This window comes from Populus alba, chromosome 1 (genome assembly GCF_005239225.2).
Source record: "Populus alba chromosome 1, ASM523922v2, whole genome shotgun sequence".
Lineage (NCBI taxonomy): Eukaryota > Viridiplantae > Streptophyta > Magnoliopsida > Malpighiales > Salicaceae > Populus > Populus alba.
The window spans coordinates 40575389-40602370 of record NC_133284.1 but is presented as its reverse complement, the minus strand read 5'-3'; the positions used below and the strand labels follow the sequence as shown (position 1 = coordinate 40602370).

General features: G+C 35.1%; 3 protein-coding genes across 3 annotated transcripts; 2 read left to right on the top strand and 1 right to left on the bottom strand.

Annotated features, from left to right (window-relative positions):
• Positions 1 to 4148: 4148 nt before the first annotated feature.
• Positions 4149 to 6290, top strand: LOC118056784 (uncharacterized). The gene is made up of 3 exons (XM_035069129.2): positions 4149 to 5151; positions 5246 to 5642; positions 5730 to 6290. Exons 1-3 carry the CDS (start codon positions 4403 to 4405, stop codon positions 6288 to 6290), a joined length of 1707 nt encoding a protein of 568 aa, XP_034925020.2. The 5' UTR covers positions 4149 to 4402.
• Positions 6291 to 6694: 404 nt separating this feature from the next.
• LOC118056810 (cell division protein FtsZ homolog 1, chloroplastic) lies at positions 6695 to 10561 on the top strand. Its single transcript, XM_073409201.1, has 6 exons — positions 6695 to 7109; positions 7303 to 7402; positions 7598 to 7827; positions 8176 to 8343; positions 9364 to 9597; positions 10138 to 10561. The coding sequence occupies exons 1-6, from the start codon at positions 6879 to 6881 to the stop codon at positions 10405 to 10407; spliced, it is 1233 nt and encodes a 410-aa protein (XP_073265302.1). The 5' UTR covers positions 6695 to 6878; the 3' UTR covers positions 10408 to 10561.
• A 5958-nt stretch (positions 10562 to 16519) lies between these two features.
• Positions 16520 to 21868, bottom strand: LOC118056811 (transcription initiation factor TFIID subunit 6-like). The gene is given in 12 exon segments (XM_035069172.2): positions 16520 to 17118; positions 17888 to 17999; positions 18102 to 18146; positions 18148 to 18228; positions 18625 to 18757; positions 19752 to 19876; positions 20094 to 20189; positions 20292 to 20429; positions 20881 to 20984; positions 21060 to 21168; positions 21250 to 21366; positions 21446 to 21868. Coding segments are annotated over 12 exon segments (1644 nt in total). The 5' UTR covers positions 21665 to 21868; the 3' UTR covers positions 16520 to 16753.
• Between the last annotated feature and the right edge of the window lie 5114 nt (positions 21869 to 26982).

Below are 26982 nucleotides of genomic sequence, written 5' to 3'. Positions count from 1 at the left end.
ATATGATATAACTAAATATCTACGATGACTATAATTTGGGTTGCTAACATAAATGCCCTACTCAATGATTCATTATAAGCCTAGAAAATTCTTATTCTTATTAATAAAAATAAGAGCACATTATAGTCTTCCAACTCATCAAGGTCTACAACAAATATTGTTACCTAGTTTTGGATTCAATAAACCTTGTTATGATAAGGGAAGGCAATGGTAATCTAGAAAATTCCTTGGTATGTGTGCATGCGTGTATGTGTGTAAACTTAACTAGGGGCAGCCTGTATATAATACATCATACTCACAATCTTTAGTTTTTGAAATACAATTTAGTTCATCCAATACTAGAATGGCTTCCAAGGTGGGAAGCTAATATGATTATTAAAGCCAGTGTCTCAAATAAGATCTTCAATAGGGGTTTTTTAGAAAGACCAATTTACCAAGCATAAACAACTAAAGAGTCTCCTTGATGCAAACCTTGTGATCACATTGTCACATAACTTACAATCAAAATTGAAATTTGATCCTAAAAAACTAAAAAAGGTTTGATAGAAGTGTAATATAATAGAAACCTACCCCAAGGTATTGACACTATTGGAATGAAGTCAAATAAACCTTAGATCCTATCTAAAAAACAAAATATTAATTAAATCTAAACAAGTCTTGGATCATAGCAAAAAACAAAGTATTAATTAAGCTCAAACAAGCTTTAGACTATAGCTAAGATTATAAAAATAAAACCCATAAGTTAATTCCTTATGATGTTATAAAAAGAAAAGAAGAAAAGAAAATAATACAAGTCTAATATAAGACTTATATATAGCCTACAATACTGCCCAATAATCCTAGAAACCAATTTATCATTAAATACAATTAGGCCTTCTTTTTTTATATAGCTAGAATGAATAATGAATCCTTGTAAAAAAAGAATTTGGGACCATTAATGAATCATTTTCACACTTAGAAATTATGTTGCAGCCCATTAAAGATCCTTATAAAACTATGAAATTCCCAAAACAAACCACCACATCATTTCAAGAAAATGATTCTTGCTAAATAGGAAGTTCACAAGTCAAAATAAAGTAAATAATAAAATTCATATAGTATGTTCTGACCTCTGTCACAAAGCCTTCTTAACCTCTAATTCACCTAGAATTTTACCCCAATATAAAAAAATACCTTTTGAATCTTTCGGTAAAGTTCATTTCGATCCAACGGTTTGATTTGGAGTTATGCTCAATAATGTAAAACTAAACAATAGAAAATTTTACGTCAAAATCTAAATCTGACCTTGTTTGGATCGTATTACTCCTATAAAAAACACATTATGTATATACAATATGATCTTATTTAGAAATAACAGGGGTTTCGTAAAAAGACCAAACTACTAAGTATAAACAGCTAAAGGGTCTCCTATAAGAAACACGTCATATATATATGCAATATAATCTTACTTAGAAATAGGACATACTCAACGGATTTAACAAAGTAAACCAGTCATAAAAACTCAACTCTCAACAACAATGTGGATAAGTATCTAATTAAGGATCCTATGCTTAAAAAATCATTTATGTGTCTAATATCTATATTTAATATATCATTTCTGAGTCCAATGTCTATACTTAAGATATCATTTATAGTGATGGACAGTGAATCATCTAACCTTAGGAGACTTTAGGATGGTTTTGCCTTCTAGGAACTAAGAAGGAATATCGTTGACAAGCATTTGCTTATTGTTGATGTAGTGTTTATCTCATTATTAGAGAAAAGTGCGATTACACTAGAAAGAATATATAAATCCCTTATAAGGTAAAATGTGTTATAACTCTAAGGAGACGTTCATTACTTTCAAAGTAATTGTGTTATCACACTAGAAAAAGTAAATTCATTTCATCTTTGAAAGATTTAAGAGCCTTACACCCTGGAAAAACTGTATCTATCCCCGTTTCTGATGTAGTATCTATCCCATTGTTGGACTACATAAGGATAGAAAATTTTGAGAAATTGACTACATGACAATATATATAATGGAATCGGACAAAGGAGGTAAAAAGGTAATAACTTTTCTAGTTAAAGGGTTGTTGCAAATCAAAATCAATAATGTAGAGGGTATATGATAAAATTAAAAAAAAAATATATAGGGGATAATAATTTTCACCCTTAAAAAAATTAAACCTTTTGTGTTGTGATACCAATTATTTTTCAAAGTATTTTTTGTTTAAAAATATATCAAAATAATTTTTTTAAAAATTTTATTTTTGATATAAAGAACAAAAACGTTATCCAATAAAACGACATCGTTAAAAAAATATAAAAAAACCCGTATACATATAGGGTTGAAGCCATGGTTGTTAAAAATGCGTTTTAACTCGTAAAATCGTCCGATTTTACGAGTTAAAAGACAGAAAACGTGTAGAGTCGGAGTTAAAACTCGAAAATCTGCAAAATCGGGTTGACTTGGTCAAACTCGCAGAAAAATCGGTTGACTCGTAAAAAACGTTAAAAACGTTACGTTTTCCCGAGTTTGTAAAAAGTTCCTGCGAAGGCCGAAAATTAGAAATGAGAAATTGACAATTATGAAACAAGCCACGGTGGCAGTAAACCACAATCTCTTTTCTTTCCCAAATTCGCAAATCCAACCCGAGTGCCCGAGCAGCCGACCTCGTCTTTTTCGTCTTCGTCCCTGTCTCTCGAGTCCTCGACTTCGTCTTCGTCCCTGTCTCTCGAGTCCTCGACTTCGTCTTCGTCCGTCCCCTTCGTCTTCGTCCCTGTCTCGCAGCTTCGTCAGTGACTTCATCGTCCCTGTCTCACACGGTCACCTCCCTGACTCCAAAGTCGCAACTTCGTCCAGTCATCCCCTCTCTGTCTCACACTCCAGAGCGAGACGAAGGTACGAATTGGGAACCCAAGCTTTGTTTTTTTTGTATCTAATGGTGGTGAATCGGTGATTAGAGACAAAAAATTATCTGGGTTTGCTGTGAATCTATGTTCATCGTCTTGGTTTGCTGTGAATCGGTGATTACTGATTAGTCTTGGAACCGAATGCCCTGTTGATCTTGCTTGCTTTGGTAGTCTTGGAATCGGTGATTAGTTCTGCTGAATGTATTTTGTGAATGTATTTTGCTGATTAGTCTTGGAAGTCCGAATGCCCTGTTGATCAGTTCCCATGGAACTTGTGATTCTGCTGAATGTAATTTGCTGCAAGAAGATGCAGTTGAATGTAATGTGATTATGTGATTTTGTGATTTCGTGAATTATCGTTTTCCTATTGATCAATTGAATCATTTTGATCAGTTCCCATCGAAGACTGCGTTGTAATGTGATTTTGAATTATCGTGATTCTGTGACAGAAATGGAAGTATGGAACTATGGAAGACTGCGTTATTCTGTGATTTTGAATTTAAAATGGTTGTAAACTTCGAATTGATAACAGCTCAAGGAATATAAAATGGTTGTAATAATGATTAGAAGAAAAAAAAAAAAGGAATGTAATAATGGTTGCAAATTTGGAGCAAAAGATGTTGAGTAATCAGAATTGCTAATCAAAAAAACTATGTATAAATAAAAGTATTTCATAAGAAAACAATTCACGTCTAAACTATCATGATTTATCCATCTAGGATTACAGTTCCAATAAGAAAAAAATGAAAAAAAATGACTCTTCTTTGTTAACCTGTGAATGTATTTTTGTAGGATACAACATGCATATTTGTAAATTGTAATTCTTAAACAAATGATTGATCTGCAAGAAACAAATTATTCTTGAATTGTAGGATACATGGCTTCTAAAAAAACTACAAGTGGCAATAGACTTGACGTGGGATGGCAATATGGTATAGATGTTGACAAGAATTCAAAAAAAGTGCAGTGCAAGTTTTGTCAGAAAATTATTAGTGGAGGCATTTACCGTTTCAAGCATCATTTGGCTTGCACTCGAAAGGATGTTGAGCCATGCCAGCAAGTACTAGAAGATGTAAAGAAGATAATTTTGAATCTTCTGGTGAAAAATCAAGAAGCATCTGAGAAGAAAAGAAAGGCTTTCCAATATATTGGAAAAGATGAAGATAATGATGAAGGGAATGAAATTACCTCAGTGGACAAAGGAAAGAGAGTAGCAAGTGGGAGTGGAAGTACACAAACTACCATCAATCACCTGCTGAAAAAAGATCTTAGAGAAGAAGCATGTCAACAAATTGCAAGATTTTTCTACACCAGTGCAATTCCATTTAATTGTGTGAAAAACCCTGAATTTGTTAAGGCACTTGAATTGGTTGCAAAGCATGGGCCAGGTTTTAAGCCTCCATCCTACCATGATATTAGAGAGAAGTATTTGAAGCAAGAAGTAGATCACACAATCAACTTGCTTAAGGAGTACAACTTAGAATGGAAAAAAACAGGTTGCTCAATAATGTCTGATGGATGGACTGATAAGAAAAGGCGTTCTATTTGCAACTTTTTGGTTAATAGTCCTAAAGGGACTGTTTTTTTATCATCTGTAGATACCTCTAATATATCCAAGACTGCTGATAAAGTATTTGAGATGTTGGATGCTATTGTGGAGAGGATTGGAGAGGAAAATGTGGTGCAAGTAGTCACTGACAATGCTGCAAATTATAAGGCAGCAGGGCAATTATTGATGGGAAAAAGAAAAAGATTGTTTTGGACACCATGTGCAGCCCATTGTATTGACTTGATATTGGAAGATTTTGAGAAGAAACTAGAGGTCCATCAAGTAACTATTGCTAATGGGAGGAGAATCACTTCATACATATATTCAAGAACTATTCTCATTTCCATGCTCAGACACTTCACAAAAGGAAAGGATTTGATTAGGCCTGCTGCCACTAGATTTGCTACTGCATACTTAACTCTTGGATGTTTGAGTGATTGTAAGATACAGTTGATGACAATGTTTACTTCCATCCAATGGAGGTCATGTAGGTTTTCAAAAATAGAAGAAGGGAAGCGAATTCAAAGTTGTGTTTTGGACAGCAAGTTTTGGCATGATGTTACTACATGTATTAAGGCAGCATATCCTCTGATAAAAGTTCTTCGATTGGTTGATTCAGATGAGAAACCAGCTATGGGTTTTATATATGAAGCAATGGATCAAGCAAAAGAGAAGATACAAGTGAATTTTGGTTATGTGAAAAAAAGGTACTAATTATATATCTTGCTAATTATTTATTTACTACTATGATACTATCATTTGATTATAATATTGATGATAATATTCTTATTTGTTTTGTAGTTATATGCCTATATGGAATATCATTGATGCAAGATGGGAACTTCAACTTCACAGACCTTTACATGCAGCAGCATATTATTTGAATCCTCATTATCATTATAATTCTAATTTTAAAGTTAATGCCAACATTAAAATTGGATTATATCAATGCTTAGAAAGGATGGTGCCCGATGCAAGTGAAATGTGTAAAATTGACTTGCAACTTGATTCATTCAAGGATGCAAGTGGGTTGTTCGGTATTGAGGCGGCTAAGATAACAAGGGATAAAAAGACTCCAGCTAAATGGTGGGATTCTTATGGGGATGAATGTCCAGAGCTACAAAAATTTGCAATTCGAGTTCTAAGCTTGACTTGTAGTTCATCTGGATGCGAGCGAAATTGGAGTGCATTTGAGATGGTAAGTTTTTTCCTTTTCCTTTTTCCTTTTAATGTTTTTATATTTTATAAGAATCTTATATGGTATTAATTTAAATTGCTTACATAGGTTCATACAAAACGAAGAAATCGTTTGCACCAGAAAAAAATGAATGACTTGGTATTTGTAATGTGCAATCTCAAATTAAATGATAGCCAAGTCAAAAAGCAAGCTAATGATTTTGGTGAAGCTTTTGATAATCTCTCATCTGATGATGATTGGATAACCGAGGGAGAGAAACATGATGGTTCATCCAACTTTAATTTGCTTGATGTCATTGATGGTGCAACACGAAGGAAAAACGGTAAAGAAAATGAAAGTGATGATGAAGAAAATCTTAATGATGTTGGGATGGAGTGTCATGGAACTGAAGATGATTTAGAGATTCAGAATGATGTCAATCCAGATAATTCAAGGAGCTTGGAGTTACATATTGTTGACAACATTGGTGTTGGTCCTGGTACTAGCAGTAGCACTAATGTTCTTAATATCGGTGCTGGTACGAGTAGTAGTAGTAATAATCTTTTAGATGGTAATGATTTTAATTACTGTTTTAGGAATAACGAGGGAGACAAAGGCAATGAGGGTGTGTTTAGTTTACATGACACACCTACAGACTGTTTATTTTAGGTGTGTTAACTTTTACTTATTGAAATACTATGGACATGTATGAATTTTTATTTGAATTATGTATTTTAAGATGTTTGGATATTTGTATTGTTTATTTTACTTTTATTTGAATTATGTATTTTAAGATGTTTGGATATTTGTATTGTTTATTTTACTTTTATTTGAATTATGTAATTTAATATGTTTGGATATTTGTATTGTTTAAAATATTTTACTTGCGATTTTACGATTTTAGCTAGAAAAAATTTACTTCCGATTTTACGATTTTAATTAAAAAAATTTTACTTCCGATTTTACGATTTTACGATTCGAGTTTACGAGTCGAGTTTAAATTGAATGTTCCGTGTCGTGTCAAAAATGCGTTTTTGACAACCTTGGTTGAAGCAGAAAAGGGGTCCACCCAATCTTTTGATTCAACTCGAAAAACAAAATATCTCTCAGCATCTCTGCCTTTTATCCGTCCTAACAAGAAGAAAATGTGAAATATTCATAAAACTTAAAAAAACCCTAGATAAAACCTCTTCTTGTCTCTCACTCGCCTTTTTGTTTTCTCATAAACCAAAAATATTTGCAATTAGAAAGACAGATATGGCAACACTTCAACTTCAACTAGCAAACCCCAACACATCGTCTCCTTCATTTTCAACTTCATTTCAGAAACAACTATGCCGTTTCTCACAGAAAAGGAGACTGTCATCATCGAAACATGGCAGTGTAAGCTGTTCCTTTGCCCCCATGGAGTCTGCCAAGATAAAGGTTGTTGGTGTTGGTGGCGGTGGCAACAATGCCGTTAATCGCATGATAGGCAGCGATTTGCAGGTTCTTCTACCTTTTATTCTTCATCATTCTAAGTAAAACCCACTTCTTCTTCTAATTTGGTAACTGATCATGTGTTTAAGTTGTCTACTTTGAGATTTTTTAACCGTCTTCTCTTCATTCATGTCTAATCTCAACTCATTAACAATGATGTGCTCAAAATATATTGATTCGGTTTTGGGGGAAAAAAAAACAGGGTATCGATTTCTACGCCATAAACACGGATGCTCAAGCACTTGTACAGTCTGCTGCCCAGAACCCACTTCAAATTGGAGAGCTTTTGACTCGCGGACTAGGTCTCCCACTCTTCTTCTTGTGTTTTTTTTTTCCTCCTCGCTCCTCTTTAGACATTTCCAATTTTGTAATGCATCTCACACAGTTAACCACCTAGTTTTTTATAACTGCTTTCGGGGCCTCGTTGCGTTTTCTTTGTATCTGTTGTGGGGTATTTATATGTGTCCCTTTGACTCCTTCACTTGTCAGTGATTCAGGTACTGGGGGGAATCCGCTTTTGGGAGAACAAGCAGCAGAGGAATCAAAAGATGCGATAGCAAATGCGCTAAAGGGATCAGACCTTGTCTTTATAACAGCTGGTATGGGTGGAGGTACGGGATCCGGTGCTGCCCCAGTTGTAGCTCAGATATCAAAGGAGGCAGGATATTTGACTGTTGGTGTGGTTACGTATCCTTTCAGCTTTGAGGGGCGAAAAAGATCCTTGCAGGCAGGTGGTGTTGTTGGTTTCATCGCATGAAAGATTTTTACTTGTGAAGTATTGTTCCGAGGAAAAAAAAGAGATTATAATTAGAGAAAAGTTTGCTCCTTTTTTTGTTACTAATAGCTGTTTCCATCCCTTTAGCCTGCTGTAGAAACTGGTGTTTCTTAGATGTGCTTATTAAAATAGAATGAACTTTCTTTCCTCCAAAGGTCAATTTTTGAGAGTATAGACAATTTTCATGCTTGCAGGCATTAGAGGCTATTGAGAAATTGCAAAAAAATGTGGATACTCTAATAGTGATCCCCAATGACCGCCTGCTTGATATTGCTGATGAGCAGATTTTCATGCTTGCAGGCATTAGAGGCTATTGAGAAATTGCAAAAAAATGTGGATACTCTAATAGTGATCCCCAATGACCGCCTGCTTGATATTGCTGATGAGCAGACACCCCTCCAGGATGCTTTCCTCCTGGCCGATGATGTTTTACGGCAAGGAGTGCAAGGAATTTCAGATATTATTACTGTGAGTGGATCCATGAAACACTGAAGTATATTACCATGTTTTAGTCTTTAGACCAGCTGAATTTACAAGTTGTAAGTTGCCTGTTACAGTTTCAATGAAGCAACAGTATCTTGATTTGTTTATGGCCACATAACATGCTTGGCAATTTACCATTACAAGCAGAATGTTCTTGCTTCTTTTTTTCCCCAATCTTCCTTAGAACATGACCGCATTCCTGTCTTTCTTCCCATCCTTGTACATTTATGTTTGGGTAAATCTTCCTTAAAATGTGCTAGGGCCCCTTGAACTATTAGTCAAAGCGCATATAGTTTCTATTTTTATTTATTCAGCGTAGATAATCCCTGAAGATAATTGAGACTAAAAATTAGTCCCTTTACTAAGTTAGGTTAGGTTTCCATCCAAATTGGGGTTAGTATTTGTCAAGCGATGAGCCTTGATGCACAAATTCATGAGAGAATCACTTGTGCTTAGGGTCATTTAGTGGCATGTGCTGGTCATGTGGCAAATACCAACCCAATTTGGACTGAAACCTAACCCACTTCAAACTTAGTAGAGGGACTAATTTTTTCTCTTAGTTTTCCTCATGGAGATCTGCATTGAATAAAATTAAGATGAAGTATTTGTACTTTGACCAATAGTTTAGGGGGTCTGACACATTTTACTCTTTATTTTAACTGTATTGACTTGAATCCCTTGTTGAATTTCTACTTAAATTTCCCTCGGCTGCTTAGCCTTTCATGGGCTATTTAGAGGTAGCCCCTTTACCAAGAATTGCTTCTTTTGTGTATGAGGGTTGATCACCTTGCGGTATTATTCATAAAATTTGTTTTCTTGCAAATAAAAATTAATTAAATAAATAGATTGTGGGTTATTATTGCACACTGTTTATATGGTCTTTTGAATGATGACTACGTTTATTATTGGACACTGCACTTTCTCTTTCATAATTTTTTTTCACCAGTGATTTTCTACTTCTGTACTTTCCTGCAAAGTGTAAAGTCTGTTCCTCTTGTTTTGCAGATACCTGGACTAGTTAATGTGGATTTTGCAGATGTACAGGCAGTGATGAAAAATTCAGGTACTGCAATGCTTGGAATTGGAGTTTCCTCCAGCAAAAATCGTGCTGAAGAAGCAGCTGAACAAGCAACTCTGGCGCCCTTGATTGGGTCATCAATCCAGTCAGCTACTGGAGTGGTATACAATATTACTGGAGGAAAGGACATAACATTACAGGAAGTGAATAGAGTGTCCCAGGTACTTTATTACCTTTCAATTTCTAAATTTTCTGATTGAAAAGGGAACCCCCTGCATCAAGTCGTACCAATGTCTTTTGATTTAGAACAAAGTTCTCAAGCGAGCAAAGAGATGCTGTAGAGTGGGGTCATTGGACACAGCATGATTGATATATCCTGATGTAGGACATGATAGTAGTAGATATTAGGGTTTCAAAGGATCTCACTTGCTTTTTACCCACTGGATCTCTTTGAACTGCCCCGGTCAACCATGAATTTATGAGATGTATAGCCAATGATTTCTTACCTCAATGCTGATATTAACACCCAGTTTAGGGCAGGGATCAAATGTTTGAGTTTCAATGATCAGGATAATAAATATCAACATGCTATAAGATAGTAGGTTTCATGAAAGCTCCCAGCTAGTCTGTTGTACTTTAACATGTATGGTGATGGCAAAGATAAAGTTGCTTTCATTTTCATAATTGTTGGATTTGTTGTGACTGAGTTCTTTCTTCTACATTCTGGTATTAATATCTGTATATATACAATGAGTTTCCAGGTTGTGACCAGTTTGGCTGATCCATCTGCAAACATAATATTTGGGGCTGTTGTTGATGATCGTTATAATGGAGAGATTCATGTGACTATTATTGCCACTGGCTTCTCACAGTCATTTCAGAAGTCACTTCTAACAGACCCGAAGGCTGCAAAACTGGTAGACAGAATGTCAGGGAGTCAAGTAGCCAAGGGAATTCCAGTTCCTCTCAAGTCGTCCACCTCATCTTCCACTGTTCCAACCAGACCATCTCCAAGAAAGCTCTTCTTTTGATTCTTTGTTTTTAGTTTGGGGAGAGGGGGGATTTAGCTGTGTATTGATTGCTAAGCTCAATCGAGTAATTTATCTCCGAGTATGTTTGCCTTCTCCGAGTGTATTGAGGTCCTTGTGGAATAATGCCAGTGGAAACCTTGCAATTTCTTCATGATATTTCCGACTTCCGACTAGTGTCTGCACATTCTTGTTGAAACTAGCATGCGTTGCCGAATTTAATGTTGGATGATGCGCTAAGTCACCATTTCCCAATTACAAAAAATATATCTGTAAATCAAATGGACATGAAGAATATTTTTCGTCTCAATCTGATTCCTGAGATGTTATTCTGTTATGGGTGGAATTGAGTAGCTTCCCTGTTACCGATAACTGAGCTTAATTGTGGTTTTAAGGGATGCGGGTTGCAATTCAATTTGCAGTGTATAGAAGGAAATGGTTAAATGTGAAAGACTAAAACTGTATAGAAAACAAGAAATGATTCACCCGAATCCTTCTTCATGCGTTTCCTGCCTTATAATTTTTCATCGTGTGTGTTGTAACCATTTATATACACACAATAAGTTTGTTCCGAACATAAAGGAAATATTACTTATTACACGTGTCTTCTAATAATATTGCAAAATAACTAAAATGGTGCGTTTCTTCTGTGGTTGTCTTCCCGCTTGATTGTTTTGATTTAAATCCCAATTGCGCCTGTTCTTGTTTGCCCCTCATTTTCGTCAATTGAAATCCCTTCAGTGATGGCGTGTGACAAATCTTCCCCCATTGAAACAACCTTGTCCCCAAGGTTAAACTGTGGAAAATGAGTCGTGATGTCTTCGGCATATTCCCAGGTAGCGTCTGCAGGTGAGAATCCCTTCCAATGAATTAATAATTGGGTAGCGGCCTGATTCTTTCTCTTCACGATTCTTTTGTCTAATGTTGCTTGTGGTTGTACTGCAGGGGTTGGAGGCATTTGTGGCAGTGTAGGTTGTACTGGGTGGCTCCCAACATGTCGTTTCAATTGTGATACGTGGAACACCGGATGTATGGTCGATGAAGATGGAAGCTCGAGCTTGTATGCTACATTGCCAATTCTGTTGATCACCAGGTAAGGACCGAAATACTTTGCGGATAGTTTTTGTGATGACCTGTGGACTACTGATTTTTGCCTGTAGTGCTGGAGTTTAAGATAAACACAGTCCCCTATAGAGAAGCTCCTTTCACTGCGTCTGTTATTAGCAATTTGTGTCATCCTGTTCTGAGCAGTTTGTAGGTTCTGTTTGACTTGCTTGAGCATTGCTTCACGTCTGGTTAGGATGTCATCAATTGACTCCACAGTAGAATCTCTAGGAAAATAAGGAACATGAATAGGAGGAGGAAAACCGTACAGTATTTCATAGGGAGTGAGCTGCGTTGAAGAATGGAAATTGGTATTGTACCACCATTCCGCAAGTGATAGCCAACGTGCCCACTGATTGGGATTGGTCCCTGTCATGCATCTGAGATAGTTTTCCACACATTTATTGACGATCTCTGTCTGACCATCGGTTTGAGGGTGATAAGCTGATGAGTATAATAAGTTAACCCCTTGTATGGTAAACAATTCTTTCCAGAATGTGCTCAAAAAGACTGTGTTTCGGTCGCTGACAACTGATGCTGGAAGTCCATGTAGTTTATACACATTATCCATGAATATCTTAGCCACTGTAGGTGCTGAATAGGGGTGGCTAAGGCTCATGAAGTGAGCATATTTGCTGAAGCGATCGACGACCACCATAATGGCATCTTTGCCTTCTGATTTAGGGAGTCCATCGATGAAATCCATGCTGATATCAATGAATGGAGCATAAGGTATAGGCAGGGGTTGTAGTAGGCCAGGAGTAGCTACATTCTCATGCTTGTTTTGCTGACAGATTGAGCATGCTCGCACAAATTATCGGACATGTTTCTGCTGGCCCTTCCAGTAGAACAGACTGCCCACTCTTTTTGCAGTAGCTGTGCTTCCTGAGTGACCACCCACGGCTGAGCTGTGGTATAATGAAATTAGCTTGCTGTGTAATTCCATATCACGTCCCACCATAATTTTGCCTTTCCTCTGTAGGTGGCCATTAACCCATGCATAATGTGATAGTGAAGTAGGAGAGACTTGCAGGTTCTGAATGATAGCCTGTAAATGTGGATCCTTGTGCCAAGATTGTGCAACCTCCTCCATAAGTTGGGTAGATACTGAAGAAACAACCAAGGAATAAAGTGCTTGGCTTGAAGCTCGTGAGAGGGCATCGGCTGCCACATTGTCTTTCCCCTTTCGATATTCAATCTCATAGTCATACCCCATTAGTTTAATTAGCCATTGGTGTTGCATAGGAGTAACTATCTTCTGATCAAGCAAATATTTAACACTTACATGATCCGTGCGAATCTTAAAGTGTCGTCCTCATAGGTAATGCCTCCATTTGTTGACTACATGTAGTATAGCCAACATTTCTTTTTCGTAAATAGACATAGCCTGTTGTTTAGGCCTTAGAGACTTGCTGATGTAGGCGATGGGGTGGCCCTCTTGCATCAATATTGCCCCTACACCCACCATGGATGCGTCTGTCTCTACCACAAACAATTTATCTAGAGCTGGCAAGGATAATACTGGAGGTGTAGTCATCAGCTCTTTAAGTAAGGTAAATGCAGTAGTTGCTTCTAGGTTCCAACCGAAGGCATCCTTTTTAAGGAGTTGTGTCAAGGGCTTGCAAATGGATCCGTATCCTTTGACAAACCTTCTGTAGTAGCTAGTAAGCCCTAAAAACCCCCTGAGTTGCCGTAAGTTCTTAGGCAATGGCCACTCAATTATAGCTTGGATTTTGTTGGGGTCTATAGCAACTCCGTATTTGGATATAATGTGGCCCAAATATTTGACTTGTTCGCTGCCAAAGCTACACTTACTTTCCTTTGCAACCAGCTGGTGTATCCTCAGGAGGTCGAAAACAGTCTGTAAGTGTTCATAGTGAGCTGCAAATGTCTTGCTGTAGATTAGTATGTCGTCGAAAAATACCAAGATGAATTTCCTGAGATGAGTTCTGAAAACCTCGTTCATCAAGCTCTGAAATGTAGCTGGAGCATTGGTTAACCCAAACGGCATAACCAAGAACTCGTAGTGACCATTATGTGTCCTGAAAGCTGTCTTGAACTCCTCCCCTGCACCCATCCGAATCTGGTGATAACCCGATCGAAGATCGATCTTCGAAAATACTGTTGCTCCCACCAATTCCTCCAACAACTCCTCCACCACTGGAATGGGGTATTTATCCTTGATGGTTAATTTATTCAATGCCCTATAATCGACACAGAGTCGCCATGTGGAGTCTTTCTTTTTAACCAATACTACAGGAGAGGCAAAAGGGTTGTTACTAAGCCTTATAATTCCAATTCCCAGCATTTCCTCCACCATTTTTTCGAGTACATCCTTCTGCAGCCCTGAGTACCTGTATGGTCTCAAGTTAACGGGTTGACTCCCTTCCTTCAAGGGAATAATGTGAGCATGCCCCCTTGCTGAAGGTAATCCTTCAGGCTCCTGAAAAAGATCACTGTAATCCTCTAACAATGTAGTTAATGCAGTATCCTGGTGTTGATGTCGTTTTACTGTCAGGGAGTTAAGAGTGAGATCATCATCCTCTAAGACATGTAGACTACATAAGTGATTCGGTCACTTGCTCTGAATTGTTTAATAACCCCTGTAGTTGTGCGAGCTCAATAGCTTGGAATGTAATTGGACTCTCACCCTTCAGCAGCACTCTTTGACCCTGCCAATCAAAAGACATCCAAAGATGTTTGTAGTTGCACAGAATGTCCCCCAGCATTGAGAGCCATTGAACACCTAACACCATGTCGTAGTTACTCAGGTCCATGATGAACACATCGGCTTCAAAGCACACCCCTTGAATCTCCCATTTCAAACCTTCACACACTGAAGTACACGACATCTTCCCTCCATTTGCAGCTTGTATAGTTATAGGAGTGATGGTGGTTAAGTGATTTTGTAACTTATGGGCTAATGACGAGTTTAAGAAGTTGTGAGTGCTCCCCGAATCTACAAGAATGTGAAGAACCTGTTTTCCCACTTTCCCTGTGACTTTCATGGTGTGGAACCCGACAGTTCCCTCTAGTGCATTTAGTGAAATTTGGGGTATTAATTCTCCAGTTGGGCACCCTTCCTCAAGCTGCTCCCCCCCTTAAATTCTTCCTCCTCGTCTATAATACTAAGAGAGTACAATCTCTTGTTTCTGCACCTATGACCTGGAACAAATTTGTCATCACACCAGAAACATAATCCTTTTAACCTACGTTCTTCAAACTCTTGGTTTTTTATAGATTTGGACGGTTTGTTGGCAGTTTGGTTGAAAGGATTTTGAGTACTGTTATTTTTCAAGTATGTAGGATTTGCCTTGAGTAAGTTGGCTACTGCAAGATTTGTAATATTTACGTCTTGTGGTTGCATGGTTTTTTGTGGCAGGCTGTGGCTGATAGTGGAGGCTGGGTGTTTTGTAGTTACTCCTGCATTTTGTCTGTGAGCTAAGGTGTTTGCATGTAGCCTAGCGAGATTGTAAGCTTGCCTCAAATCTTTAGGTTCGAACATTTTCACAGTGTTTTTGATCTCCAATTCTAGACCCCCTAAGAATATAAACAAGGCTTGTTTTTCCCTTATGCCTGCCTTATTCCATAATATGTCAAAATCATGGATATAGTTTTCTAGTGTCCCTGTTTGTTTCAGATCAATCAGGTCTTCCATAGGGTCCTTCTGTCCTCCGAATCGGTAATACAAGGCTTCTACATACTCATCCCAACTTACTCTCCGATTATTTAAGTTTCTCATGAAATTTTGATGCCAGTATAAAGCTATACCATCTAAATAATAAGAAGCAAGTTTCAGTTTCTCGGAGTCTTCAATATCCTCAATCTCAAAGTACTGATTGCATTTATACAACCATCTATGCACATCATCCCCCCCGAATACTGGAAAGAGATGTTTTGGCCTGTGTACCTTGTAAGTGGTTGATCTTCCCTCGTTGGAATAGCTAGGTCTGCCAGTGGATTCATTCTGATGAGTCGTCTGCTTATCCCTGCCTTGGCTAGATTCCCCTGCAGCAAATGGAATTCTTTGCATGACAAACTCCAGCTGTTGCGTCAGATCACTGAGCAAATTCTTTATGTCTTCTATTTGTGTTCCATGATATCCTGTGGTGGTGTCCAGCTTCTGACCTTGATCTTTCACAAGAGTAACGAGTAAGTCATATTTGTGGTTGGTTTCTCTTTTAATCAGTTCAATGGATTCCTCAAGCCTTTTCATCTCTGTGGTGCGAGTGTCTGGCGCCATAGCCTCAGCCAAGGAAGGTTGGCTCTGATACTAGTTGTTATAGGTGGAATTGAGTAGCTTCCCTGTTACCGATAACTGAGCTTAATTGTGGTTTTAAGGGATGCGGGTTGCAATTCAATTTGCAGTGTATAGAAGGAAATGGTTAAATGCGAAAGACTAAAACTGTATAGAAAACAAGAAATGATTCACCCGAATCCTTCTTCATGCGTTTCCTGCCTTACAATTTTTCATCGTGTGTTATATTATGTTGTAACCATTTATATACACACAATAAGTTTGTTCCGAACATAAAGGAAATATTACTTATTACATGTGTCTTCTAATAATATTGCAAAATAACTAAAACGGTGCGTTTCTTCTGTGGTTGTCTTCCCGCTTGATTGTTTTGATTTAAATCCCAATTGCGCCTGTTCTTGTTTGCCCCTCATTTTCGTCAATTGAAATCCCTTCAGTGATGGCGTGTGACATATTCTTGCGACTGGAACTGTCATGATCTGGCCGTCGATTGACTTTCTCAAAGATGTGGAATGCAATTGGCCGGTGAGATGTTTGCTTTTTCAATCAGCAGAGATTATGAGTTCAATCCTACATGTAGGGTTGAACTAGCAGCCTATGTCCAAGGTGCCCGATTTCTATCTGGGCATTCCTCTCGACTCTTTAACGTTGTGAAAAACCATGTGGAGTTGAATTAAAATTTGGCGAGATCATCTGCCCAAGCAATGAAATGCCACTTCTCTAAAGACACTAAATGGCATGGAAGATCTGAACTTGTAAAACTGTTGAGATGACAACACCGTAGTTGAAAGCACATAGTCACATGTCAGCTCCTCCACTATACGAGGAATTCTGGCAAAATTGTACTCTCTCTACATGCAGAAGTGTCCTTGACAATACACCATTCGTCAATGATCGATTACTATTAGCCTGTTGTAGAACAAATAGCTTGGAATTTGACAGAATTTACACGCATATTGAGTGACATTGTTAATGATCTACTGCTAATCACAAGAAAAAAGACAACTCAGGTTTGGGAGTAAAGGAGAACATGCTTTCACTGAAAAGTTCAAAGAGGGATGCTAATAAATGCCCCGCATCCATGTCCTCCTTCCAAGCCTGTGCGAGAACAGTTGACGTTTTTAACCCCCTTCCACTAATCTCTCTTCGTGGCACGTTTTCATTGGATAACTGCCGAGATATTGCTGATACTGACACACTGGAAGCTCCAACTGCTGTAGGAAATCCACTTGCTGCCCCTTGCATCTCAACTGGCATGGAGTTCTTTGGCATGGCACCAATTGCACTATCTGCTGCTATTTTCTTAAGCGGTGGTTGCTGCATTAAGTGGTCTGTGCTAGCTTTGCGTTTATCTTTATTGGCAAGCAATGACCGACATGAAATAAAAGCAGGGTAGAGGGTTAAGTGCACATACTGAATATTTTAAACTGGGTAATTTGTAAGAACACAAAGAAGTAATAAGATAAAAGTTCAAAGTACAATGGCATGCATCCTGAATCAGGGGTTGAGCACACCCGTATAAAGTTTCAATTGAACATGGATTGTGGTAAGTTGTATGTCAAACTATGACAAACATCTGAATCATCTGTCATGGTTCAAGCAAATCCCAACTTGCCCAGAGACGCAAGCCCTAAAAACAACTCACCCAGAGATGCAAGCTCCTAAAAAATTGTTGTTTAAGGATTATATCATGTGGTAGTGAAAAAATTGTACAATTTCATCATAACATCTGCAGGGTCGGTCCGCTCACCAGAAATTCTCCCCCACCTAATATTTGAATAACCACCCCCTTCATCATAATTACATCTGCAGCTCATTATGTGCAAAATATATCAGAAAGCAGTTGCTATTAACCTTTTCAAAGGCTATCCTTGTTCTGCCTTAGAGTTGCTCCCAAACAAATTCCAAGACTAGGTCTTAAAACATTTAGTTTTTGCCAGATCCAGCACTTGCATAATGAATGCAAACACACGCACACATGTAAAGAAGAGGTACCCACATAGAGACCCATTTCCACACAAGCATTTACAGGTATTTTCAAACGGTAAACATAACCAGTCACAGGATTAATGGATGCATGTATAAAAGTGTCCCAATGAGACAAGTTGAAGCAAGTCATACTTGGCATTGAAGTCATAACTCTTCCATTGCTCTTCCAGATAGCAAGACTTGGTGGAATTAACAAACCAGGTAACATTTTGAGCCGATCATACATACAGAGACCAGCTGCACGCTGAATGGTTTATAGCAATGTTAGTACATAACAAAGCTACATTGATGGTTAATTCAGTTATGCATAAACAGAAGTTAAAGTCAAACTGAAAAATAGCCTCACCGTCAAAGCTCCATAAACCTGCCAAGCTTCATGTCTCTTTATCTCATTTTTTTTGCTTCTCAAGCAGCATTTCTTGTTCAAGGAGGAGTAAATACGGCTCTAGATTTGGTAGTATAAGAAGACGAACCTACCAGAATCAAGAACAAGCTCAAATTTGTCAAACCAGTACAAAGAGGATTCCTAGGAAGGAAGAGTGAAAATTGACAACGCAACAACCAACACTAAACCGAACAGTGTAATACATTTGAGTGGGGAAAATGAACCAGAAGTTAGGGAAAAAAATTTAAAAAGTCAGAAGACCATAACAGAGTGATAAATAAAAATGCAACAGTTAGGACTTAGATTATTTGATTTCATACATCTTCCTAAAAAACTGCAATTCCAGATAGTAGGAAAGGACCTATCTTTCTTGAAAAATGAGTTTAAAATAGTTAGCATAACATCAGTACCCTTTTTATTTTATTTTTTGAAGAAAGAAATACTTGCTAGTTTTGCTCATAAAATCATTGATACTAGTTCATACCACACCGGGTCCTAGAGCTGCTAATCCTTGTATTGAACCATAATGTTGTGGCAATGATTTTGTCGGGTCCAAGAATGCATGGACTAGAGTCCTCATGATGCGAGGCTGCAGATTGTGATAAGCATGCCCAAATCTACAAAGACCAACTGATAGAGATATAAGTAAATTCTATGACAAGAAGACAAATAACAGAGAAAATCTACAAAAAAATAGAACAATTGATAAGATATATAAATAGCTTATATGGACAAGGAGGCAAAACAGAATGTGCATGTATAATAAAATCCTCTCAGTCACTGTGACATCCATTAAAATCATGGCTATGCAGTTATTCACCTTTAGTTGTGCACAAAGCATAGAAATTAAATTTCGCTACATGTGAATGGAAGGGGGGGAAATAATTAAAATCATGGCTATGCAGTTATTCACCTTTAGTCCCATAAGATTGCATTTGGCAGATCTAACTTAATGGTGAGTTTGATGGTGAGGTAATAATTAAGGTTGTAGTTGCAAAATGGGGATATGGAATTGAGGGGTTAGCGATTGTCATAAATGGAACAATTGCTACCCCCCCCCCCCCCCCCGGGAAACCTTTAAATGATTCTCTTTTACTTGCACCTTGTATTGTGGCCCACTTGTTACTTTCATATGCTTACTACTTATGCTCAGATAGTAGTGCAAATTACTTATTTTATCTAATCCAAATAATTCATTCTGTTTTATCTACTAATATGGTGCCCAAAACTATCATGAATCAGAATATATTTTATATGCATGTATCCCAACACTAATAATTGCTTCTTTTATCTTTTTTAAAAACAACGATTTTGGATCTTTTTCTTTTCACTTTTTTCTTTTGGAAAATGAACTCAGACATTTGGAATCCTAAGTGGCTTTACCAATAACCTCTATTTCCATCAGTTTTTAAATTTCTATAGATAGATTCTACTCATTGAGTCTGCTAGCACACTCGATCTTTTAACCTCTGATCAAAGTCAGGTTGCACTCTTAACAACTAGTACTCCTATAATAGTTACACTTATAACAATTTAGCTCTACTTTTTAACCTTGAACCTAATGCAAATTAAAAAAGAATAATCCTAATGAAATTGACAATAAGTCCTCACCTTTTGCATATTGAAGCAACCAGGTTTGCTGTGAAGTTTCTGAGTTCCCAATGGTTGTCAGAAAATCTGTTACCTAATCTTTTTGCAACTAGGCAGGTAATAATAGACGGCATTAATTGGTGTAGCTGAAGAGAAAAAAAAAGTAACATTAGATGGAAAAGCCCATGAACTTAAATATACTAGTTTTAGGTACTTCCAAACCACCAGAAGTATTAAACTGCAGTGCCAATTAAAAGCAATAAAGACTAGGAAAATCAAAGCAATAACCAGATATGAAACACCCTTCCGAGACTCAGTTACATAGTTGTATAGCCAAATTTGATAAACTGGAAATGAACTTACATAAGGTTCAATATGAATGTATGGGTTTTGAAGAAGGCTTCGGGCAATGCGCATCACAGCAAAGAGAAGAGAAAAATTATTCAGATTCCGTGAAACCTGAGATTGTTGTAGAAAAACATTAACTTTCAATAACTAACTTACCATCCCTGCTTAAAGATAGTGGGAAGAAATGGATAATCATAGGATTCTTGATACTACCTCGTCAGCAATGAACTGTATGAAATAAGGAACTAAAGGATGCAGTCCTGAGTCTGTGGCCAAGCTCACTAATGCTTGTTTGAAGATAGCAGATTCAGACCTCCTCTTAGTAAGCTCTGTGACCTTTTCAAAGTAAAGCTGCACATTCACGAATGAAAAACTTTTCGTATTCAAGCATGACATGAACTTGGGATGTGAAACGAAGTATATAAGGGTTTGTTACATATAAAAACCTTCAAAGACCAAAAACATCACAAGTATGGGGAGACAACCAAAATATTCAATTTTTATTTATCTGTCTCTGCTTGCTAAAAGGCTATTACAACCTTTTATTAAAAAAAAAAAACTAGTAAGCCCTAATAATACTAAATAGAAAAAAATAAACTAGGAAAAATATTCCATTTAAATAGAAAAAAAAAACTACAAAAGCATCATGGTAAAGGATAGAAAAAATAAAATTAAGGAAAATATATATTTTCCTAAAAAGCTCTTGCATCATAAATGCCACTAAAAAACTTAGAATGACTAAGCAAAAGGGAGGGGAAAAAATGGAATTGGAACACATCAAAATAAGCAATTTGGTATTCACCTGAAGCTCCCTTGACAATATGTCCTTGACAGGTAGTTTGACATCGATCGAAAGACCATCATCCTTGTAGTCAGATTTTTTGCCATCAGAGATTACTCCAAGTGCTGCAAAGGTTAAATAGTGCGTCATGAAATCAACAAATGAAAGAATAGCAAATGTTATTAGGAAGAGAAACGTACCTTCAATCGGAACATTCTCGGGAATTGCAGGCTGAACACCTTCAATAGCTAACCAATGTGAGGAAAGAGAAGTATCAAGCGGGGGTTTTGGCAGAGGGGCTTCAATCACCTGCATTTCATCATATTCTTCTTTTAAACAAACTAATTAACTAACTAGGAGAACATTACACATTAACAATTTCGCTATTACATGTTTAAAATTGACGTCTTTGTCATCGATATAATATAGATCCTTATGTCCAGCAGCAGCAGCTCTTTTGAACCGCAATGGAGCTTTATCTCCTCCAGAACCAAAACCATAAATTGGCTGCAAAAAAAAGAAATATTAAAAAAACAAAAACCCATTCATTGAATTAATAAGAAAGAGAGAGAGGAAGAGGAGAAACCTCGACATTTCTTAAGATGAGAGCAGTGTCAACATCATGAGCAGTCAAGGCAGTTCTCCTTGAGTGACGCATGCATTTAATTGCCTCCTGGATGATCTCCCGGAGACGGTACTCCACGTCGGGAGCCAGAGTGAGGGAAACATCTGGGGACAAATTCGTGATTCCGATGCTCTGTGCTATCACCTCTATTGCTTCCTTTGCTACTATGCTGCTGCTCATGTTTCCTCTATTTCCCTTTTAGTTTAATTTAGCTTCATATCATCTGCTATCCATCAATCTATCTCTCTGCTTGCAAGTGAGAATTCAATCTGGTTTGTGTCTCCGCCAGTTAGGGTTAACAGTAAATCGTTAGTAATGGCGGAGGTGAACAGAAGCCATGGCATGGTTAAACATCAACAACGAAGACTGGTTTTATTGGGCTTCGGGGAAGCCCATTTTATTAGTTTACTTTTTTTTGATCTTATTATGGTAATTTATGTTTCATACACAGACAGAAAATTTGTCCGAATATCCAACGCCTTCCAATCTAATATTAAATTTAAAATTTTAAAAAAGCTAAAACAAAATTATGATTTACGATAGCACTTTTTACTTTTCATCCTTTCATATTTCACTGTTTATGACACTACTTACTGTGAAAAAACTTATTGTTGATCCCTTAAATCTTGCTTTTATTTCATTTTGATCCTTAGACTTAATTTGTTTTTAATTTGATCCTCAAAAGTTCTATTTTTTCCTGTCAAGACCTTTTCATTCTCTTTAAATTGCAAGTAATATCCTCTCCTTTGTTTTGTAGATTATCTAGGAGTTGAATGTGGTATTGATTTTATGTGGGGAGTTTTGGAATTATTATAAAAAATAAAATTAAAAAAACAAAGATTGGAATTGATATTGATAAAAATTTAAAGCCTTTTTCAAATTTATTATTCAAAATGAACATAAATGTACATTTTGGTCCCTTAATTTACCTTTTTTAATTTTCTCCCTTAAAATTTTGAATATTTTTAGATTAAAAACTTTATTTATTTTGCATTTTAGTTTTTAGACCATGCTAGAGAGGTGCGTGAAAGTCATGAAAAAAACTTTTAAGGAAAGATGGCTTTCAAGTACTTGGATTCCAACCGCTAACTACAATTTTGGTATTTATAAAATTATTTTTGAGGAAGAAAATTAATAAAAGTGGTTTTCATTTTATTAGAAAGATAAATCAGAGTTTAAAAAGATTGTTTTTAATTTAATTTGATTTTAATTTTTTTTTATCTAATTAAAAATTGTTTTTATTGTGTTATTGAAAACTGAATGGGGTTATGGAGATTTATGAGATATGTGTTTTTCATGGTTTTAGATAAAAAGATAGTTTAAATATAGGTTTTTTTGAATCCACAAACTTATATCATGTTTTTTTTAATCATCAATACAACCTCTAGCGACCTAAAACAATGGTAGACAAAAGAAATGTTTTATGTCCTACCTAGTGATGTGCCATCCACAAAATTTAAAGAAAGGGAGAGATTGAAACGTGTCATTTACTTTTTAAAGAGGAAAAGAATAGATGCTTAAGCCCAGATTTTAAAGCGGGTCGAACACACATATAACCCATGCATACTTGACCCATCAATTTGTTTTATCATCTTGTTTTTTTAAAAAAAAATATATATTTTATCACATTTTATTTTTCAAGACTTTTCAAATAAATTATTTAAATGATGTTTAAATAATTATATAAATATATCATTATTTTTAAATAATATTAGTGTCTTCCATGGAGATTTTAAAATTTGATTTTTGAATAATTATATATGAATTCAATATGCTTCAGGAAATATTTATTTTTAAATATTTATTATGTATTTTTTATATAATTATTCTCAACATTATGATTGTTAGTTTTTTAATACATTCACGTTAAAATTATTAATTTATTATTTTATTTTATTTTATTAAAATTAGCTTTTAAGATTATGATATGGTTTTGTTTAAAAAACAAAACTTTTTTAAAAAAATTATTTTACCAGAAAAAAGGATTAACATGTGAAAGAAATATTAATTAAAGAGGTAGCTTTTATATTATTATTTCAAATTGTTAGATTTTTTTTGGCTATTAATTTTAATTGCTTACAGCTTTTTTGCAATAAACAACATAGCTAATAAAAGTCATATGTTTGATTAAAAAATATATTAATAATAAAATTATACTACCAATTATTTTTTTCGTAGCATTTAAATTATTATGTTTTTGTTGGAACTCCATTTTATTTCCATATCATTAAATGAAAGAAAATTTTAAAAAAAAAAAATCCCGCATCACATCACAAGATAAAAAAATTATCATGTGTATCTATCTTTTAATTTCTCATTTTAGATTCTAATTTGCGTTAACAACTCTTTTAATAAATTTTTTAATTCATATCATTTTCACTTTGCTTTATTAAATAAACGCAATAATTTTTCAATTCTCAAGTAAAATTTGTCATTATGCAAGAAAATGAGCTTATAATACTAGCACATTCGTTTCTTGCTCTAAGAATTAACATAGAATCCCACTCACAACATAGTGCGAGTAATTGGCTAATTCCATCTATTTATTATTGAATAGCTTTACACTGATTCTTTTAATTAATTGTTCATATCTTCTTCATAAAAATTTTAGAAAAAAAAAAACAAAAACAAAAACAAAAACAAGAGAAATATTTAAGTAGAAAGTTATGAACATGATTCAATAGCGCTGAATTTATGTATGACAGGTTAAAAATTATGTTTTATAATCAATTCTCATGTGTAATATGTATTTATCTTTTTTATGCAAACTGATGGCACTAAATTGCTACATATATTTATTTAATTCATTTTTTCCAAATTTATTTTTTATCTTCTATGTGGATTTAGATAAGACTGCCTAATTTTTTTCTTAGTTTATACACATACATAAATTATAAAAAGTCAAAGTTTTTATATTTTTATAAGCTCATATATTTCTCACTATAATTAAACAAATAAACATACAATATTAATCATCAATCATTTTTCTTAATTGGATCCAAATTAACACTTACTAATGATGATACATAAAAATTCATTCATATATAAAATAAATAGAATGTTGAAATACCCATAACAATGTGTGTAGAAATCATAATAGTGGTTGTTCAAACTTGGAAGCAAAAAAAAACCTAATACCTGACTTGGTGAAGGAAATCTTGCTCGGTTACTATATCAGCTCCCCATGGAAGAACAATACAACAAGGTTTGTTAATCAATTAGATAATTTTTTTGGCTCAAATATGCCATTTTTTTTTATTCTTCCTTTCACATAGGAGAAACTAAAATTAGAAATTGAATATGGAGAATAAATAAATAACAACGTTATAAATGAATCAAAATATGAGTATCCGTATCGTAAAAAAATATATTATTTCAAGTGTTCGATATGTAAATAATAAATACATGGTATAAAAAGAAAATAAATTTGAATGTAAAGGAAAACTTGTAAATAAAGGAGTTGAAAAAAAAACGATAATGAAAGATAAATTTATATGAAAGCTATAAAGAAATTATATATATATATATATATATATATATATGAGATTGACCGTCTTTTTCAGTACTAGAAGGTGTATTTATATGAGTGCAATGTTAGAATTTCATGTAAATACTTAAATCTAATCCTTTATAGATAATCCAAATGATGAGTCCTTACTTATACTGCAAATATCAATTTATCCATTAAGGATTTATGCTTTGAATACGAATGAATCTTTAGTCAATTATGTGAACTCTTGCCACAACAATTGATCGCTTTCTATCTTTCTTATTTGATCTGAACTCTTCCTATACTTGATTGGTTTCACCATTAATGATTGATTTTAGCTTTCCTTTCCTTATATGGTTGTGAATAACTAATGTTCTTGCATAATCAATAAATGGAATGTTTAATTTTTTATATAAGCAATGCTCTTAATTTTTTTTTTCTAGACCAAATAAAAGAATATTCCCCTATAATATTAGTCCTGGAATCAATCAAACAAATTGATTATCTATGACATGGATAGCGAGCATTATTTGCCTAAGATTATCGACCATGCTCTTAATTTATATCTAACATATCAGCCAATCAAATAATTTCAAATAAACATGCTTTGTCTATTTTAAACATGACATTTAGGTTTTATAAAATCTCCATATGAAACCTAATTCTTCATCTTCCTCGTAAAAACATCAATTCTTCTTTCAAATGACTTAATTATTTATAAAGAAAGAAAAGGATTAAAAACCCTAAACATATTATGTCTTCCTTAAACACTAAAATGACATCTCCACCAAAGAAAAATGACAATCATACTTAGATTAATCATCTGGTTGTTAGAAGTGGCAATATTAAAAGCTTTTTAGGATTTATTGCCAACACCAGCTTAGCAATCTAACCATCATAAAGATGTTGGTTCTAGGCATCCACTATCATGAAATGAGAGGCATGTTGGGTCATCTCAACAAGGCCATTTGAATTTAACTCGGTGCACTACTAACAAGCAAATGTCACCTATAATCTCTCTTAAGACCTTATTTGATGGTGATTTATCTCTTATTACTCAAAGAAAGAAGAAGAAGAGCATGAATTTTGACTAGGTGCTTTTTATCTTGGTCTCTCTAGATCCAGTTTGGCTACATAGTATTGATATCTTTGTAAAAATTGGTCAATCGGCTTTGGATTTCTCAAAAACCGGTCGACCAGTTCCTAGGGTTTTTATTAGGTTTCATTGTAGAATAGGTCGACCTTTTTTAAGGTTACCATAAACCAGCTGACTGATTCCTGGGATTTTTTTTGTTAATTGATCAACCAAATGTCTATATTTTAGCTTTCGCTTTGTTTTCTTATTGTTTTAACTTTGTTTTTTATTTTGACCGTATAGACTATTAATACGGTCTTTAGATTTTTACTACTTAGGGTATGTCCCTTGTATCTTATCATTATTCTTGGATTTATACAGCTTAATATTTTCAAACAAAAAAAAAAAGGTTATCAGGTTTTCCTATAAAATAAAATTTTATACCTCATATTTTCTCAATAAAGAAAAATTATGTACTTGCTAAGAAAATGACCGAGCATATATTATGTATAAATGGTAGGTAGACTGGCAGTTACCCACTTGTAACTTTAGGAGAACAAATAAAGTTAACACTCCTAGGCATAACAATTTATTTCTTCTAAAAAAAAAGGTTTTAGAAGATTTTCTCACTAGTGTTTGTGTGAATTACTATTAAAGGTCGGATAATTGGAAAGACTTGTGGTTTGTCACAGTCCAACCTTGAAAAAATTAATCAAACCTCAAAAGAATACTTGAACTTCAAGTAATCTTCACATAAACCCTAAACAATCCAAGATTATCTAATGGGATTCTTGGAACTCCTAAAAAATTTTAAATTTTAAATTATTGTTTCCACTATGTATATATGTTTCGGAAAACCCAATAATTAAGTCGGCTCAACTTTTTCCCTCAAGCACTCTCATTTAGAAATGATGGTATAGTATATAAGGAACT

Excerpts from the sequence above, each read along its gene's own strand:
- LOC118056784 (XM_035069129.2), top strand. The coding sequence starts at position 4,403 with ATGTCTGATGGATGGACTGATAAGAAAAGGCGTTCTATTTGCAACTTT. Across the intron at positions 5,152-5,245 it reads TTTGGTTATGTGAAAAAAAG|TTATATGCCTATATGGAATA; the intron begins GTACTAATTATA and ends TTTGTTTTGTAG. Across the intron at positions 5,643-5,729 it reads ATTGGAGTGCATTTGAGATG|GTTCATACAAAACGAAGAAA; the intron begins GTAAGTTTTTTC and ends TTGCTTACATAG.
- LOC118056810 (XM_073409201.1), top strand. The coding sequence starts at position 6,879 with ATGGCAACACTTCAACTTCAACTAGCAAACCCCAACACATCGTCTCCT. Across the intron at positions 8,344-9,363 it reads GAATTTCAGATATTATTACT|ATACCTGGACTAGTTAATGT; the intron begins GTGAGTGGATCC and ends CTTGTTTTGCAG. Across the intron at positions 9,598-10,137 it reads AAGTGAATAGAGTGTCCCAG|GTTGTGACCAGTTTGGCTGA; the intron begins GTACTTTATTAC and ends ATGAGTTTCCAG.